General features: G+C 35.2%; 1 protein-coding gene across 1 annotated transcript in view; it reads right to left on the bottom strand.

Moving 5' to 3' along the window:
* Positions 1–20,841, bottom strand: part of LOC145684280 (disks large 1 tumor suppressor protein-like) — a gene marked incomplete in the record, with an annotated part of 1,496,324 nt that overhangs the window by 50,051 nt on the left and 1,425,432 nt on the right. The window contains 3 exon segments of the mRNA XM_081756423.1: positions 5,751–5,853; positions 9,541–9,787; positions 19,090–19,256. Of these exon segments, the coding sequence (XP_081612549.1) occupies positions 5,751–5,853; positions 9,541–9,787; positions 19,090–19,256 (517 nt within the window).

The following is a 20,841-nucleotide window of genomic DNA, read 5'->3' as shown; positions in this document are numbered from 1 at the left end:
CAGTGACGAGCAAACTACAACTCGCAGGACAGGACAGATCCAGCCCCCTACAAGGTTCTATTGGGCCCGCGACATGATTTCTAATCTGACGAATAACAAGAATAAGGTTATCCGACGTCTTCTTTTACCCAGACATGTCCCCTTTCTAGAGACCTAAATATAGTCCAGTAGATTTCTAAGAAAATGATCCGGTAAATTTCTAAGATGATCCGGTAAATTTTTAAGAAAATATGGTCCGGTAGGTTTCTAAGAAAATATGGTCCGGTAGATTTTTAAGAAAATATGGTCCGGTAGGTTTCTAAGAAAATGAGTACAAATAACTGCTCCAACTTGTACCATTTTGTTTTCATAAATTACATCGCCCCGCCTAAAAGTTCGCTTTTTATTTCTTTCTTTGATTTACTCCTAAAAAGTTCATCCACTAATGACTTAGACAATTCAATTTCTGAATTCTTGTTTATATTGTAATTAAGCCCGCGTCCTTTTCCTTTTTTGTCTCGGAAGTGGACGAAGATTTGCTGACTAGAATACGAAGTATGTTCAAGAAACCGAACCTTTGCTATAACATCTTTATTGCTCATTGTACAACACTAACCACTGTCGCCGTCAAAGTAGTTTCATTTACTGGCAATACACCGTTCCCAACGGAGCTCCTCCCTGGCTAAGCGGTTAGCATACGCGCCTTTGGCGCGGGAGACCCGGGTTCGATTCCCGGTGGGAGTTCATGTGGTTCGGATTCCACGTTAATCAGTAGGTCCACGTCTCATATAGTCTCGCTGCTGAAAGGGACGCTAAACTGAAATTCAACTCAACTCAACACCGTTCCCAACGTTAATTCCATTTGTGGAAAGCCCGCTGCAACAGTTTCTCGGCTAGTGCGCAGGTCTCTTGTCGCATTGTCCAGAATCTTCTGTATGGTTTGGGAACGACATCCTTTCAAAGCGATTTTGAGTTTGGGAAACAAAGAAAAAGTATTGGGGCTAGGTCTGGAGCATAGGGTGAATGGGAGCACAACTGGAGTCTGATGTTTTGAAAGATAATTGCGAATGTGAAGCGAAGCATGAGTAGGCTCATTGGCACGGTGCCCCATCCAAGTCTGGTTTTCCCACAATTCAGGCCTCTTCTTGCGCACATCTCCTCTCAACCGCGCTAAAATGTCCAGGTAGAACTGTTTGTTTATCATGTGCCCACGTGATGCAAATTCATGATGGACAATGCTTTTCCAACCAAAAAACACAACCACCATCAACTTGATCTTTGGTCGACTCATGCGTGCCTTTTTAGAATGACGAGACCATGAATTAAAAAGCAGTTGAAATATCTCTATAAATGTTTTGCCAAGTTTGTTGCAAACTTCCACACACATATGTTGTTCTTCAAGCCAGGGCCGTGCCGTGGAAAATCAGCGCCCGGGGCGAAAGTATACGACGGCGCCCCCATACATATATTCCAAGTAATTTTTCCTTTCTTTTGCCCCTTTTTCTCCCGATTTTTTCGCCCCCTTACTTCGGCGCCCGAGGCTGTCGCCCCACACGCCCCACCCCCACTTCAAGCTCCTTCATTGTCAGTGTATCATTAATCCGACGATCAATTAGTGCACGTGCTCACTTCAGCAGCTGTAGCTCGGCGACTAACAATCATAGTGAAACGAGGTAAATGGCAGTTTGTTGTCTAAACCTACCACTAGGTGAGCTCAGTAACAGCAGCTCGCTCACTCTGGCGGTTGGCGCACTATTTCCGAAGCTCGGTTTCTTTTTGAATACACCTCATACATCAGTCTGTAGCTGTGTTATGTTTTGTCAACACAGTTAACAATAAAAGTTAAATCTTTGGTTTTGATGGTTAACTTTCCTGCGTTTGATTCCAACAATGTTAAGCAATAAATATCTACCCGAATGAAAACATAAAATTGCAGAGAGGTATAGCTACATAAAGAACACATTTCAGGGTAAACAGTAAAACGTAAACATTGTATGTCTTTTTTTTTCTCTTTTTGGACTAATACTATTGCAATACATCTAAATATTGCACATGCAACATGCAAAAATACTGTTTTACTAACTCACTACACATTGCCAAATATTAACTAATGTAATAAAATTGTCTACAAAGAAAAGTACATTTTGCGATATAGGGTATGCTTCACTATATGGCTATTTTCAGGGAATGGATTTGACTTCATTTATTTACTTATTTAAGCGAAATTCATTTCCGCTACATACAACTGTTATAGAAAAAATTCACGACACAACATTGCAGTATTCATATTCAAAACTGGACTGACTACGTGGGATGAAATCTATTTTGACATTTACATTGCTTGTCTTTGTATTTCTCTTATTTGTGTTAAGATTTCTATTTATTTATTTTGACATTTACATTGTTTGTCTTTGTACTTCTCCTATTTGTGTTAAGATTCGTATTTATTTATTTTGTCATTTACATCGTTTGCCTTTGTATTTCTCTTATTTGTGTTAAGATTTCTATTTATTTATTTTGTCATTTACATTGTTTGTCTTTGTATTTCTCCTATTTGCGTTACGATTCTGATTTATTTATTTTGTTATTTATGTCGTTTCTCTTTGTATTTCTCCTATGTGTATTAAGATCTCTATTTATTTATTTATTTGTTTCCGACAACGTATAGGACAAAAATTCTCTCTTATAGGCTGATTGTACATTCGACCTTCACTCGACATGAGATTTTCAACCAAGAGTTGCCACTGGGGGATATCTACTTTCTGGTACAAAAGTTTTACACCCTATCTGTTTCGAAGGATGACAATTGACAGAAAATAGTTCTAGTACACAGGGAATGTACAGTGCATTCTAACGAACTGATGGATTACACTAGTTTGGAAACAGTCTTAAATTAGCATGAATAATCAATCCAGAGCATGTATGTATGGTGTGCCTATGAAAAAACCCGGTATAATCTGAGCCAAGACAAGCTAATGATAATACTATTCACTGAAATACTTGTCTATGGAGAAGAACTGCATTTAAAAAAAATAATTTTATTATTATTATTATTATTATTATTATTATTATTATTATTATTATTATTATTATTATTATCCAATAATCTCCAACCTTCATACTCAAAAAGAAATCACTCGTTACTGTTCAATGTTTTGATTAAATTGAAAATAAATTACATATATGCAAGAAAGAAAAAAGTTATTTCTTTGAAGTGAAGCATGTCCCATACAGTTAAGCATCAATGTAATGAAAAAATAAGAAAATTATTACTGACATTTTAAAATACAATGCTAGGAAGCGGATCAATTTCCTACTGCTTTAAATTTTATGAAAAATGAGGGGAGGGAGTTATAATAATGATGATTATTGTGTAGATGAAACGTTACACCACAAGACATCCAGATTAATAGCGGTAAAATATAGATTTGTCCTTGAAATTTTATTTATGGAAACAGAAGCATACTGACTAGGCACTCATTTCTTAACAGTTTCATAGGTCTCAGTATTATGACTTATATCTTAAAATATTACTACATTTTTACACGTTGTTCAATAGAAGAATGGGAACAGAATGCCAAGAGGCAACAATACCAGAAACAGCAGCAGTCAGCATATTCGTTTCTATTCTAAGTTCATAGAATTAAGGTTTTTTGTGAACCTTCGTAAATGAAATATTAGCAACATTTTGAATATTGTTTTTATTATGATTTTTTGTACTTTGTGGTTCATTTATATATAAAACGATTCGGTATTCTAAAAATTGCGCCCAAGGACCAGATAACTATCCTACAAGTGAAGAAAAATGAAAATTCTACATAATGGCATACATTTTGAGGATTCTTTACAGCTAAACAAAAACTTGGCAACGTGGCAACTTTCGCAGATAACTTTTGGACCATAACACTGACCTACGAAAGCATCCATCCGCAATAATGAGTCTGCCTTAGTAAAAATAATACAAAATTTACCATTTTTCTTTTGCTTGTTTATTCATAAGTAAAAGGAGATAATGAAATGCAATTTACCACAGGGGCGGATCCAGGGGGGCGATCGCCCTTTCCCCCCAGAAGAGAAAACTTTCTTATTTTATATATATAAATAAAACCCATCCCAAAGTTTGGAGCCCTTAAAGGTAGCAGTATGACAACCCACCGCACCCCCAGAAGTCGGTCCTGGATCCGCCCCTGATTTACCACAATCATAGAAAATATACACCTGAAGAATTTTCAGTGGTACCATCTATAGAAATTACAGTGTTGCCAGAATAACACCCCTAAAATCTAAGTTAAGGCAGCGACTAGAGGAACGAACTCAACTGCATTTTATTACGTATCGTGTTGGTTTGGTATCCTTTTGAACTATTTTTTAAATAACATATTGATTTAATTTTAACAACTGTATGTTAAAACTATTTTGTTTATTACAAAATAAATACAATTATTATTTAAAAAACTGTTCACAGGATTCCAAGACAAGACAACGTAATCAAATGCAGTTGAGTTCGTTCCTCTAGTCGCTGCCTTAATTTAGATTTTGGGGTAAATGTTGTTCTGGCAACACTGTAATTTTTATGGATGGCAACAATGAAAATTGTTTAGGTTCATAGTTTCTGTTGGAGAATAACATTATCTAGGAATGTGATAAGTTGTATTTCATTATCTCCTTTCACTTATGAATATACAAGCAAAAGAAAAATGGTAAATTTTGTATTATTTTTAGTAAGGCAGGCTTTTAAATCGATTCATTTCAGATGGCATTTAAAGCCAATAGACTTTGATACTAACCCCATCTATTAGCATCGGTAAAAGTTACGTATATGAATAATAGAAATAAACACACCTCACTTGCTAACGAGGAGTAAACAAGCACATACAAATTGCTAAAGATGTGGCTTTTCCTGATGCATCATGTAACTTGTATCAATGTTAATATATGAAGTTAGTCTTAATGTCTACCGGCTTTAAGTATTATCTCACAAGAATCAATGTAACTCAAGGTGACCAGAACTTTTACTTTCAAAAACGGGACGCATACGAATCGGCGACGGGGCGGAAGGGGGGGGGGGTGACTTCCACATTGCATTTTGGGACTCAGCAGTGTTTTCAATTTACAAAATACACGAGTAAGAATGATAACACAGCATTTCTATTTAACTACTTGAACACTCAGAATTCCCACTCAATTCCCACTTGAACCACAAAACACTCAATTCTCATTTGAATATTCAGAAGTTCTAGGCACAGCTGTACCTTCCCAATGAGTGTTAGTAAGGAAAAGTATAGAATTTGCATTGACCATTTATATTTTGAATAATAATTACGGGACACCTGGGTCATGTTTGCTTAAAAACAGGACATTTAGGCGTCCCGTTTGAGAATCAGGAAAAAACGGGACAACGGTTGAAAATAAGGAACTGTCCCGGCTAAAACGGGACGTCTGGTCACCTTGACTTGAAAGTTTCGTAAGAGCAATACTAATGGTCCCGAGTCTATCTTCGACACTGACATATCGTCAAATTTTACCTGGCTTGAGCGTGCCTGAAGAAGGCCCTAGTAGAAGGAACTATTATGTAACATTTTCGTTGTATTTTGACATACAGAATAGCCTTTCTAGTCCATGGGCGCAATTTTTACACCACCCGAAGAATTTTTGTGTGGGTTTCTCGATTAGTTTGTACGGTATTGTATGATAAGAGCTGATGCTACTATTTGTAACTTCAGACAATTAAAGTAAGATAATAAAAAATTTTTACAAAGAAAATTGCTTACGTTCTTGATCTGATCCTTCTTCTGACTTCTCGTCTTTACTCTTCATAAAAGGAAATTTTCTGCTAAATGAAAAATTCTTCTTTTTCCTATCCAACGTTGATTGCTGGAAAATTGAAAGAAACACATAAGAAAAGACTACGTTTTAAATTTCATTTTCATAGTGAAGTGGAAGCACATTGACTATAAGCATAGTTTAATATGAGTGCTTTAGTACAGAGGAACAAATATACAATACGGTATGCGCCAAAATATCCAGCACAGAAACTCGCGCATCTCGAACACGTGGTTGCGTCTGTTGATGGGGCATAGCTTCAGCTGCACGTGTTCGCAGTAGTGAAAATGAAGTAGTGTTGTGCAGTTGTTATTGGAAATAGGTCTCTTGACGGAGGAAAAAGTATTCATAGTTAAGCATTATTTCCGCTCATACGGAAGCGGTCGTACAGGTGGACCGAGTTTGGAAAAGGTGGCAGAACAATTCCGAGAGAAGTTTAATAAGACGGACATGCTAAAGGAGAGAGTGTTCAACTGTGAAGATCCACCAAGAACTGTGCCTGCAAGCAGCCTTTGTTTCAGGATATGTTTGAAAATCTGCGTGAACAATATGAACACTGTCTACAGCGAGGTGGTGCACACTTTGAACACTTACGCATTACGCATACCGTCGTAAATCAGCACGCTAATTGTGTGTGCGTATGTAGTGTGTATGTTAATTCCTTTTGATATATAAACTCACCGATGACAATAATGTAATTTTGTTTATCTTATCATTTCAGTACTGTATATTTTGGCGCATACTGTATTATTGGCATTTAAAGGAAACAAGAATCTTGGAAATGATAAAAAAAAAAGAAAAAAAAAAGAAAAAAGATCAAAAGATTGTGATCTTGGCCAATAATAGTTTGTGGATCAGAGGCCACAAAATTTTTGAACGGGCCGTATTTTTTTTTTTTTTTTTTTTTCGGAATAAGGACATCATACCGAGTTAAGTGATAGTTTGAGTTGGGTATACTATATGTAATTCTCTAGATATAAGGCCTACAAGAAAATTTTTGATTGAAAATATAATGGATCTTTTGATGCAAAATTGAATCAGGGGCCACAAAATTTTAAATGGCCCCTAAATCGAGGGTTTTTTTTTTTTTTCAGAATAAGCACATTATACTGAGTTAAGTGATAGTTTGGATTTTGCTATACTATATGTAGTTTTCCAGATATAGGAACTACAAGAAAATTTTTGACTGAATGAAATATATTGGATCTTGGATCAGGGGCCACAAAACATTTGAACGACCCCTAAATCCAGTTTTCGTATTTTCTACGGAATAAACACATCATACTGAGTTAAGTGATAGTTTGGGTTTGGCTACACTGTACGTAGTTCTGCAGACATAAGGCCTACAAGAACATTTTTGACTGAAATATATTGGATCTTTTAATCCAAATGCTGTCCAAAGATGAGAGACATACTCATACTAATTGATAGACCATATTGATCTGTTGTTTTTGTTAATGCATAATTTTTAATAGTATAAACTGCCTATGCACCAGGACATTTGCAACACCCCGTATATAACATGAATGAAAATTACAAATACAAGTAATACAACACACAAATGGATCGAAATTTCTGCTTCTATATTCGTCATCGTGAGTGGCAAAGGAGAAAGAACAAAAATGTTATATATATATATAAAACGAAGTCGCATTGGTAATGCATGAATTGGTATCATATATTCAGTTTCTTGTTAGCTCCTAATGAATATCGTTTTAACATCCTTTTTCCTTCCTCTTGGGAAGTCTATTTTCTTTGAAAATTCCTTCTGTAACAGGCTAATGACAAAAAAGATATATATACGATCTTGTGTTTCTATCTACTGTTCGTTTATGGTCCCTAATTGGATATCACTTTTTTTTTTTTTTTTTTTTTTTTGTCAATTACGGCGTTAAAAACCGCGTAAATACAAACACGGAACTTTTCCTGTTATATTCCTTGTTAAGTATCTAATTAATTAGTCATTTTGATCATTTGATTCAGCTGTAAAGTGAATCTCAATTAATGGCTTCTCTGTCAACTGACAGTAATTATTTTTGTGTTTCGAACCACTGCATTCCTTATTACGGTTGTTTTTGCACTAGTAAAGTATTACCCCAAAGTTGTTACATACACGAAAGTAACTGTAGGTCGAATTTTGTAAAAGACACTATTAGTAAGGAATGTATCTGGACATACAAGTAGAATTTTGTGTAAGATACTTTACTATACAGAGAATGTGTCTGGGTGTTGAATTTTGTACAAGATATTGTTACGTTACTTAGTCTTGAACTTTGTGAAAGACGATCCCGTACTTTTTCTTTGTTATTTTTTTTTCTCTCGATAGTTCTAAAGAATTTTTCCATTTCTTTTGTTAGTGGCAATACTTCAGAACTGTACGTTATTACAGATCTTATTAGGTTTTGTATATATTCATTTTTGTTCCTTTGCTTACGATTTTACTTTTTTTTAGCAGTTTCATGTTTGCATTCCTATACTTATACAATAGCATAATTTTTAAATCTAATTAAGTTTAAATATATAACGAGTAGTCAATATTAGAGGAAAACTTTTTCATTTCCACACACAGCGTAATTTTAAAGTTTTAATAAGTTTAAATACATAACGTGTAATTAATATTAGGAAGGGGGAGCATAGAGAGTGTCACAATATTTTGAGAATACTCACACCAAAATAAGAAAGAAAAAAAAAATCATATAGACCTGTGGTCGAAAGTGAATAGTTTTATAATTATAGGATGCCAGAAACGTGAAGGTCCATAGTTTTACTACTACAGGCAGGGCCGGATTTAGCATTTTGGCGCCCCTAGGCCCAATAATTTTTTCCGACCCCTAGTCTGGTTAAAGTTACTTTCCTAAAAACCTTTATTAAAAAATTATATCAGGCCTATATGTTAATTGCTTAAACACCACTCCACAGTGGCAATACGATGCGTACCGCTCAACGACATCCATACAGCCAGTTCTCCCATGTTTGAGATCAATGTTGTAACGAAGTTGATGCATAATGTTGAAAAATAGAAAACTTTACCAACAATTATTGGTTCCAATGAACTTCAAAATCAGAATGCTTTATTAGCCTGATTTTTTTAATCAATTCAAAAAATATGTTAAGTTATGGCTATTTATTTTTATTTCTAGATATTTTTTATTTTTTTTCTCTCGGCCGTGCGCCCCCTGAGAGCTTGCGCCCATAGGCCCGGGCCTACCGGGCCTATTGGGAAATCCGGCCCTGACTATAGGACTGATCGTAGTCGGGTCAAGGCATCACTGAGGAACTAGTATGTGAACTATCCATCTTTTAGAACCTCCGGTACTTGCACAATCATTTTTAGAGAGGCTGTTCGGGAATACTTGATCACTCTCCATCTATCTCTGTAAAAATTGGTGTGCAAGTACTGCAGCATTCTTAAACATGGATATTTGGATAGTTCACATACCAGTTCCTCAGTGATGTCTTGACCCGGCTACGATAGGTCCCACAGCAGTGGACCTATTTACTTTTAAAATTCACTTGTTTTACGTTTCCGGCACCCTACAACTCCAAAACTATCCACTTTTGAGCGCAGGTCCATATAAACTTTTTTTTTCTTATTTTGATATAAGGAATCTGTTCCCAAAATATTGTGTCACATTTTTTTTGTAACACCCTATATTCCATGACAATATAAACAATCTGACAGTTTAATCACAGTTTTCTCGCGCGTGTATATACACACACACCTTATGAGAGACTTACCCTATCGACTACTGGTCCTTTTCCTTGAAATTTAACCGTACGATCCCTCGCTCTTTGCTTTCTTTCCCACCTTCGTTTCGAAGGAATAATTCCCATGCCTTCTTCATCCCCCGTTGGTAGTACACGTCTCGCCTGCCACCATTCATCATCACTAGCATTCGTTACGTGGAGAATATCGCCGTATTTAAAAGGTAGACCTCGGCTAGGCAAACCGTCATCTTTATTAGGGTCATAATCAAACAGCGCCCTGAAACATTCAAATAAACAATAAGTTACACACACATCTAAAAACTTAATCAAAATAACACAGAGACCTTATACTTTCACCTTAGTAGTTTCGTGATTTTCATGATTGGGGCAGAAGAATTCTCAGTTCACCTATTAGGGATACAGTTAAGAGTCTTCACCCCGGCGAAATTAAAATACCGCTAATTTTACAGTAATTATGTGATATCTTCAAATAGATAAAAGATAATTGAAATATGGAACAAGAGCGCCCTAGTCAATATTATTTTGCGTGAGGTACCGTTATCACAAGTCACCTAGTGGCTTTCCGTTTTCAGCTGTTTAGAAACGCGAAAATAAATGCCGATTTTCAAAATGGCTCGAAATCGAAAGCAGATAAGTGAGTCGTGATAACGGTTTCTCGTGTAAAATAATATTGTCTAGGGCGCTCTTGTTCCACATTTCGATTATCTTTTATCTATTTGAAGATATCACATAATTACTGTAAAATTAGCGGTATTTTAATTTCGCCGGGATGAAGACTCTTAAAGTGCTTTCGAAACTAGAAACAGATTGACAGCTCAAAAAAACGTGCAGATTTGTGTTGAAGAAGGGAATCTACGTCACATAGTTACAGCGGTCACTCAGCGAGGATCGAATCATAAACGCTATTTTAGAAACAGTGGGTGGACGGTTTCCTTGGCAACAGACCTCAACATTCCAATGTTACCGCTAAATAGTAAACACGTGTTTTCAGAAGGAAAGACGGGGTTTCTTTTGCGATGGAAATGATATAAAAAAACACTGACCCGCCCTTTCCAACATGCACAAACTGGGACAACAAACATATTCTTTCATCCATCCAAACAAACCAATATTTAGAGATTTTCCTTTTCGTTAAGACTAAAAGGACAGTTCCAGCTGATGACTCACCGGGATGCGCACCGAAGTGGTAACAGCGTATCACGTGTTTCTCCAAACGTCATTTTGTTTCTAGTTTTGAAAACACTATAGATACGAAATTAAACAGGAATGTCCATATTATTCACCTATGTAAAAAATTATCGAGCTTTTACTCCTGCATATTATGCATACTTCTACTCCCATTTGTTGGACATTATTATGGGATAATTCTCCCACAATCATTCTGGGACAAACATTAAAAAAAAAAAAAAAAAAAAAAAAAAAAAGATAGGAACAATGACAGATTAAAGAAACAGGATCTTACAGACATTTTTTTTAAAAGATTTTGAAATATAGACCCTCTCTCCTTCACATGTTAGACTAAACAAAAGATAAAAGTTATACCTATATTGGAGTTAAATTATATAACTTACTGCCACCTAGAATTAGTAAATGGTGATTTAAGATTTTTGAATCTTTTGTATATAAAAAAAAAATAATAATAATGATAGATAAACGTGTATACACATAGCACATATGAATTTTCAGGAAGAAATTTCTAAATTAGAGTAGAATGCATTTTGTATTTTTTCCCCTCCATTCATTTTATACTATGTAAAATATAAATATGGTATGTATTAATCATAATTGTAAATATCATTGATACATATACAGGATATTTCAAAACAACAACAACAACGTTGGTAAGTGATTCCTGACTTCAAGATAAGACAAAAACTATAGACCAACCTGGGTATACAAATACTTTTTTTTTTGGAGTTATAGGCTGCCGAAAACATGAAAAAACGAATTTTAAAGGTCCATAGCTCCAAAACTATGGGACCTCAGTAGTCGGATCAAGACTTTACTTAGGAACTAGTATGTGCCTTATCCATGTTTGAGAATCCTGCGATGCCTGCGAAACAATTTTTATAGAGATAGTTGGTGAGTACTTCTGATTATATGCCCATAGCCAAACTCCCTCTATAAAAATTGTTGCGGAGTACCTTAGGATTCTGAAACATGTATTTCTGGATAGCGCACATATTAGTTCCTAAGTGAAGTCTTGACCCGATTACGGTAGATCCCATAGTTTAGGAGCTATGGACATTTAAAGCTCATTTTTTCATGTTTTTGGCAGGCTATAACTCCGAAAGGAAGCATTTGTGTACCCAAGTTTGTCTTACTTTGGTGTCAGGAATTACCTCCCAAACGTTGCCGGTGTTGTTTTGAAACAATATATAATGTTTATACGGTAATTTAAACCTTGACGTTGTTTATTACATCGTCTTGTTTGGCGACAATAAATAACCACATTCTTCTTCCTTTTTATTCAATCAAATGTTACAAAAATTAGTCACATAAGCGGTCCATGCACAAGAAAGGGTTCTACAGTTCCAAATGCTTTTCTACCGCTTAAGACCTATTCTCTAACGTACAAGCTTCCAAAATTGCATAAAATATGGCAATTGCATAAAATACGGCATCTACCAACAGTCAAAATTTAAGTTTGTTAGAACATAGTCATGTGTTTACTTTCGAGACCTTGACAGTTATGTTCCTATACACAACTGAAAAGTAAATTAATAATGATGTGCAGTAATTCCGTAATGACATTAGCGTCAAAAGAAAGAATCATACTGGAATAAAATTATTCCTGTTATTGCCGGACGTTAAAGGCAGAGGGGAGTAAGTCATTTTTTTTCTGAAAATGAGTTATTTCCAGATCTGAAACGCGTGTTCTGATATCTCTTATTCTTAGAAAGCTTGTAGTTGTATTATGAATACTTTATCAAATAGCAACAGTAAAACTAGATATAAGTCCGAATGCACTTAAAGGCAAAAAGAAGTAAGTCACCGTTTTCTCTCTCATGAAAATTTATAAAAATGACACTCCCCTCTGCCTTTAAGGTCCGGATTTCATCTTCAAACTTTATATTGTCATTCCTCGAAATTTTGTTGTTTGAATAACTGTTCGAAGAACAATTATTCGTGTTCGAATATTGAAAATGAATATTTTGATACTCGAAGTACAATTTAAATCTTATAAACAAAATAAACCTGGAAATCGAACGTATTTTAAACAAAATTTTATTCTTAATGAACTGAACTGACCCAAAATTACAAATATTCACTTGGTCTAATCTTGATATATGTCTGTTATTTGGTTATTACCGAAATTTTCAGTGGAAATTCTCATCTTCTTCAGTGGTATTTTCTTAAAATATCTACAGCAAACTCATTACATAATACGTAACGCATGCATTCAATATCAGAATAAAAACGTTCTTTCTTATAATAAAAATGTCTCGATATTATCAAGAACAGAAATGACACACTTAAAACATTTGAACACTCAGAGAACTGAACCACCTAAAAATTTTAAGGATTAGGATTAGGAATTAGATTTCTGGGCTTTCGGCATCTATGGCTATGTTAGCCCGTCACTAGGATTAGGATTAGGAATTAGATTTCTGGGCTTTCGGCATCTATGGGCATGTTAGCCCGTCACTAGGATTAGGATTGGGAATTAGATTTCTGGACTTTTGGCATCTATGGTCATGTTAACCCTTCACTAGGATTAGGATTAGGAATTAGATTTCTGGGCTTTCGGCATCTATGGTCATGTTAGCCCGTCACTAGGATTAGGAATTAGATTTCTGGGCTTTCAGCATCTACGGCCATGTTAGTCTCCATGTTAGCCTGTTACGTATGAGGGATGACGTCCCTCGGCGATTCACTATCCAAGGAAATGGAAGGGAAAAAAGCATTGGGGAAGGACGGGAGTAGATTGTAACCTGTATGTTAGGTAACATTCCGGCATTTGTCTAGTTTTAAATGAGGAAAACCCAGGAAAACATCATTCTGGACGGCTGGTCTGAAAAAGCTTTTTACACTTTTTTCGATCGAGTGCCTCCACCGAGAATAGAACCAGGGACCACTCGCAGCGAAGGTGAGAGCGTTAGCGACTACCCTACGCAAGGCCACCCAAAAACTTTAAGGAATCGCCACTGAAGATGATAGGAATCTCCACTAAAAATTTTGGCAACTGCTTCATAACAGATACTTACCAAGATCTGTTCAAGTGAAGATTTTACACTCTGTTACTAAAACTTACTTTTGTTTGTGAAAAGGGCCTAAATCCTGATCGCTGGAGTTTTCATATAATATTAAGATACAAGAAACGTAAGTTAATTCTATAAAACATTAGCCACTAAGAAGTTCCTTCCTATTTCCTTCCAATTTTATCTACTGAAAATATGCAAAATTTTGCAAGTTTGTAGCTAGATTCTGACTTTCATTCATTCATTCACTTATTCATACGAATACCAACGACTCGTTTAGTTACCAATGAGCATCAGATTTTCGTAAGTTTTTTTATTTTTGAATTCAGAAGACACTCTTTCCCATGCTGACTCATTGACTTCCATTCAACTTATTTCAAACCTTTTAACAGCGAGGCACGGTGGCTCAATGATAGAGCTTCCTGGTTCAATTCCCGGCCAAGTAACTTTGTGGTGAAGAAGAACATTGTGTTCGTCGAGTTTCTCGGGGAACTCCCGTTTCCTCCCACAATCTGATTACACCAATTCTTTCATCACTCACTCACTTATCTTAATAATCCATCTCCCTTAGCCTAACAGGCATGGCATGGAACGTTTAAACTCAAAAGAAATCTTTTAATAATTTTCGCTTCCTCTTGAAAGCCAAAACATTTTACTCTTTCTATTCCATTTAAAAGAGATCTCTTAGAAGATGAAAATATGAAAAAGAATTAAAAAAAAAAAAAAAAAAAAAAAACTTAAGTAACGGGATCTATGACATAATGAAATAACACAAGTTCATTATGGAATCTGCATTGCTACACCCGATATAAAATTTTAAAAATAGGAAGTTACTTCTCATTACTATGTACTATATGTAAATACATGATTGCATAACGAAACGAATTACAGTTAAAAGCAACTTTATAAAATGTAAATATTATGAACACTTCGCTTTTCATTTAATAAAGACATTAGATATAAAGAAATAAACCACACTGTATTTTTATGATAAAGAAAACACTCGATTCTTATATGCTATACTTCCGTGGAAGTTGATCAAGTGTTATATCTGGAGTACTGGACTTTATGGTTCAGAGACTTGGACATTACCCGAAAGTTAGAGAAGAAATATTTAGAGAGCTTCAAAATGTAGTGTTGGAGGAAGATGGAGAAGATAAAATGGACAGAAAGAGTAACAAACGAAGATGTTTTAAAACGGATAGGAGAGAAGAGGACGCTTCCAGCTACCATCCTTCGTAGAAAGGCCAATTGGATTGGACACATATTGGGAAGAAATTGTCCTCTTCATACCGCCATAGAAGGAAAGATGGAAGGAAAGTGAGAAATAGGAAGAACACAATTGATCGATGATTTGAAAAAAACAGAAGAAAATATTGAGAGTTAAAAGAGGAAGTTGAAGATCCAGAAACTGGAAGAAACATTTCTAGGCCCAAACCTAAATAAATAAATAAATAAAAACTCATTAGTCCCAGGACTTGCCAACAAGTAGAATACTTAATAATTACAATTAAAAAAGAAAAATGTAACATTAGAAAATTAGTAACCATATGCGTATGTACTACGATCAAATTGAATACTCATGTGTGTTCTGTCTATTCAAACGACAGGCATTTTTTTTCTGCAGTTTTTGAGTCGAACCCTAAGGTGAAAACATAATTTAGTGTTAATTTAATATTTCAAAACTCAACATATTACATAGATTTGTATCACTGTGTTATTCATCTGTAATCACACAGGCAATTTTAGAAAATACAGCTGTTTTTAGATTGGCTTTGTTTTGTTTACTTGTTCCTTTTATTTGTTTGGTCTCGTTTGTTTGTTCATCTGTTTTTGCTTATTCCTTTCGTTTGTTCCTTAATTTTGTTATGTTTGTGTTTCTTCCTTTTGTTTCGTTTGTATTATTTTGTTTGTTTTGAATTCTTATACAGCACCAAGGTTATGAAGGACAGTACCTACTATTAACGTGGGCTCTGAACAATAACTGAACTGTTAATTAGAAGCCGTGGCGGGTCATAGACCATCATGCAAGATCAATCCTCAGAGTATATAGGCCGTTTCCCACCACATTAGCTCAACTCCACGAGAGCTGTATTACAAAACAGCACTACTGGACCCGGTTAGATGAGTTTAAAGTCCTAGTCTATCTTATTACTTTTAACTAACTACAAAAGTAACCTAAAATGCTCATTCCCATTCTAGAACCCAGCTCAAACGAATGATGCGGGAAGTAGCAGCTAAAAATTCTATTTATCCTTTTGGAAAGACAAGAGACATGTGAGTATTTCATTTCGTACTAGTAGATATATCTACTTCGATGCATTATAAAGTATCGTTAACAGTTTACAACAGAATAAGAAAAAGAAAACAGTATTTAATAGCTGCGTACTCAATTAATATGCTTTTCTTAAATAACAGTTTTTTCTGTTTATTTGTAGTTAAAGCTTCTTTCTCTAGGGAATTGCTATGTCGGTATACAGAATTATTGTGCAGTTAAAGCGCATTACGTTGCTTAAGAGTCTTCATCCCGGCGAAATTAAAATACCGCTAATTTTACAATAATTATGTGATATCTTCAAATAGATAAAAGATAATCGAAATGTGGAACAAGAGCGCCCTAGACAATATCATTTCACATGAGAAACCGTTATCACGACTTACTTATCTGCTTTCGATTTCGAGCCATTTTGAAAATCGGCATTTATTTTCACGTTTCTAAACAGCTGAAAACGGAAAGCCACTAGGTGACCTGTGATAACAGTACCTCACGCAAAATAATATTGTCTAGGGCGCTCTTGTTCCATATTTCAATTATCTTTTATCTATTTGAAGATATCACATAATTACTGTAAAATTAGTGGTATTTTAATTTCGCAGGGATGAAGACTCTTAAGAGTCTGTCATACTAAACATTTTTTTAAAAAATACCATTTTTGTTTTACTTTTTTTTTCTGTAAGTGAAACGAGATACTGAAATGCAACTTACCACAATCATAGATAATGTTATTCTACAACAGAAAATATGAACCTGAAGAATTTTCAGTGTTGCCATCCACAGAACTTGCAGTGTTCCCAGAATAACATTTCTCCCAAAATCTAAGTTAAGGCAGCGATTAGAGGAACAAACGCAACTAAATTTGCTTAGTTATCATGTTGTCTTGGAATCCAGTGAACTACTTTTTTAAATAAAACAAAATAGTTTTAACATACAGTTATTAAAATTAAATAATAATATTATCTTTAAAAAAAAATAGTTCACAGGATACCAAAACATGATACGTAATCAAATGCAGTTGAGTTCGTTCCTCTAGTCGCTGCCGTAACTTAGATTTTAGGGAAAATGTTATTCTGACAACACTATGATTTCTATGGATAGCAACACTGAAAATTCTTCAGGTTTATTTTTTCTGTTGCAGAATAACATTATCGATGACTGTGGTAAGTTGCATTTCATTATCTCCTTTCACTTATAAAAAATAAGCAAGAGAAAAATGATAAATTTTGTATTATTTTTAGTATGTCAAAGTTAAGAGGACATATCTAGATGTTTAGCAATTATAATATACCGTAATTCCTGGTATAAGACGCAACGCATTTCCTGTATTCAATCTCGAGGGGAGAAAAATCACTGCGTATGATAAAGATTCTTTTATATTTTGAAGAAAGTGATAACTTAGAATGCGGAGCTACCACCGCTTAACTAAATATAAAATAGCATGTGTATCTAAGAATCCCTATAGCATATGTGCGGTCAGAGAAAAATGTTGAAACTATCAAACAGTGACTAAAACGACTTTATCCGAATTAGGTTACTGAGTCATTGAACTGTAGATAGCTGGAATGTTGTTACAAACCATAAGGAAGTAAAGACATCATTAAACCATACTAAATCGAAAATAATTATTTAAATATTCAGAATCTGTATCGGCGTTTAAAGTGTACTGATTTCTTAAGAGCCTGACGTAGTAAAAATAATACAAAATTTACCATTTTTCCTTTGCTTGTTTTTCATAAGTGAAAGGAGATAATGAAATGCAACTTACCACAATCATAGTTAATGTTATTCTTCAACAGAAAATATGAACCTGAAACATTTTCAGTGTTACTATCCATAGAAATTACAGTGTTGCCAAAGTAACATTTTGCCAAAATCTTAAGTTAAGGCACGGACTAGAGGAACGAACTCAACTGCACTTGATTACGTAATATGTTGTCTTTGAATCCTGTGAACTGCATTTTATATAACATTATTTAATTTTAGTAACTGTATGTTAAAACTATTGTTTATTACAAACTAAATACAACTATTATTTAAAAAGCAGTTCATAGAAGTTCACGGCAACATGATACATAATCAAATGCAGTTGAGTTCGTTTCTCTAGTCGCCAGAGTAACTTACATTTTGGGGAAAATGTTATTCTAGCAATACTGTAATTTCTATGGGTGGCAACACTGAAAATTTTCGAGGTTCATATTTTCTGTTGTAGAATAACATTATCTATTATTGTTGTAAGTTGCATTTCATTATTATCTTCCACTTATGAATAAACAAGCAAAAGAAAACTGATATATTTTGTATTTTTTTTTAGTATGTCAGGCTCTTAAGAGTTATTCTCAAAGGAAAGAAAAGTACGTCTTAGGGCAGCAAATATGGCATATACTGTAGAGTTATGTGTAAGTGAAATATGATAGTGGTGCCCACCCCCCTTATGTCCGTGACGCACCCCCCCCTCAATTGTCTACCCGTAGGTGTTCTTCCATGAAAAAAATCTTCTTTTCGATTAATTTTTACACTCCCTCAAACATATTTATACAGATTTTTACCCCCCCCCCAAATATTTCAATGACGCACTTTGCGTCATAGCCCCCCTTGTGGGCACCCCTGAATATGAGAGCATGATTAGGCTGTTTCTTAAATGTGGGCTTTCCATCAAATTCCTTTCACTTCTTGAACTGCTAAGAGGCATAAAAAAGAAATGAAAATGAAGTCATATAGTACGGGCTGGAACCTATTCCAGAAATGCATTCTTAGTAATAGTCTTGAGAAATGTGAATCCATGGATTTCTGTAAACGTTCATCTAACCAGGGGCGTCATTTGGGGAGTGCAGGAGGGGGCAATTGTCCCCTTTGAGTTTGAGAAATACATATGTTTTAATCAATTGTATACTAACATACTAATAAAAAACATGAATTTCTTATATGAGTAGGGGATCTTTCCCCCCCCCCCCTCCCCCAGCAAAATCTAAAATTACACTACTGCATCTAACGTGTTCCTGAAACAAATCGATTCTCCAGAGGGAAATGTGCTATCTTCACTACGTAAAATAATAGTAGTAATAATAATAATATACCTACCTGACATAATGCGATCGCTTCTGCGATGTTCGTAACAAAGTACCGCTGCCCTGCATGTGTTGACTCGACATGACAATATTTTGTTTCAAATCATGAATCCTGGCTTCGAAGCGGTTGTACTCGTCAGGTTTGTACTGTGCAACAATGGTCACTGTCTGGCCAGCTCCCTGATTTAAATAAACAAAAACAATTATAATTCAACAAACAAAAATTAATAACTTGCAGTTTAAGATGCTGACACTAATATAGTAATAATAATACGATGTAACAATACAATGTATTTAATATGCATTTTTACGCATGGTTCTGTGCAGGTTTATTTTATTGGAACAACAGAAACTCTCCTTCTTTACGTTAAGATTTTTACACGACCTTAGATCTTGGTGCCTACAGTATATACATGCACCTATACAGATGAAGAATACAGGGTCAATTTACACAGGTCAAACTTCCATAGAAAATGTAGGATTAGGTTAGTTCTTATTAATTCGATGACTGCCATTTTCCTAGCTCTTCATGTTCAACAATTCCTCAATCACGAACGGTATAATGGGGTAATGTTTTATTTCGTACGCCATAACGGAGTAACGTTCTACTTTGTATGGTTATCAGTGACGTCTTGCTTCGTACAGTATTATGAAGTGGCGTTTTACTTTGAACGGTATTATCGAATGGCCTTTACTTTGTACGGTATTATGGAATGATATTTTCTTTTGTAGAGAATTACGAAATGACGTTTTACTTTGTACCCTTCAGTTCACTGTTTAATTTAATGGAATTCGAAGTTTGGATAATGTCCTTGTGGACTAGAAATCAAATCCGGGGGCCTTATGCAGAGTCGTTTTGACGTATGATTAGTGTCATAGCGTCATAGCAGGGCCTTACTACTGCAGGAAACATATGTTAGTCGAACTCTTTAGTATGGTACTAACAACGCGTCAAAGCGACTCTGCATAAGGCCCCTTGTCCCCATCGTACCGTGCCCCTGTGCTAACTACTACAATACGCAGTCTCTGACCAGCCACCAGTTACGCTACACAGAGGCTCGAAGAGCTAGAAAGCTAATATATGTGGCTAATGAGTAACTGAACACCGACACAGAGTGAAAATGTGTGGCTGGTCCGAGAGCGGCCCGTGTAACGCAGTGGTTAGGGCATAGGCACGGTGAGATGAAGACCCGGATTTGATTTCTAGTCCAAACGGACATTATCCAAATTTCGAATTCCATTAAAATTAAACAATGAACTGAAGGGTGCAAAGTAAACCGTCACTTCATAATACTGTACAAAAGAAAACGCCACTCCATAATACCGTACCACACACACACAGACAAACGTACACATTATAAATAAATAAATATATATATATATATTCGATTATTTTTTCTCAATATCTCGCACCGTTTGCAAGATTTGAGCCTACTTCCGGTTGGAGTTTCTAATTCATGTATGACCAGTGTTTTCTTTCTTCTTGCATGCAGTATGTAATAAGCAAATACATTACATATACAATTAATTATAATGGTGTTCATTGGGCATGGTTATCCTTCCTTTTTCACTATTCGGCCATGGAACAAACGCCTGAGACATATACAACCCCAATATACAACATTGTGGTGTTGGAATGTATAACACATAGGATATGATGCTGCTTTTTTTTTTTTAATTTTAACGCTTCCAGCGTACCCTTAAAAATATAATAAAGAAATAATGGCCATGTTTTTTTTTTAAATATTCAATTAGAACTGGACAA

Source organism: Thermobia domestica, chromosome 4 (assembly GCF_964235325.1).
Source record: "Thermobia domestica chromosome 4, izTheDome1.hap1.1, whole genome shotgun sequence".
NCBI lineage: Eukaryota > Metazoa > Arthropoda > Insecta > Zygentoma > Lepismatidae > Thermobia > Thermobia domestica.
The sequence above is the reverse complement of the archived record's forward strand: the minus strand, read 5'-3'. Positions and strand labels throughout refer to the sequence as shown.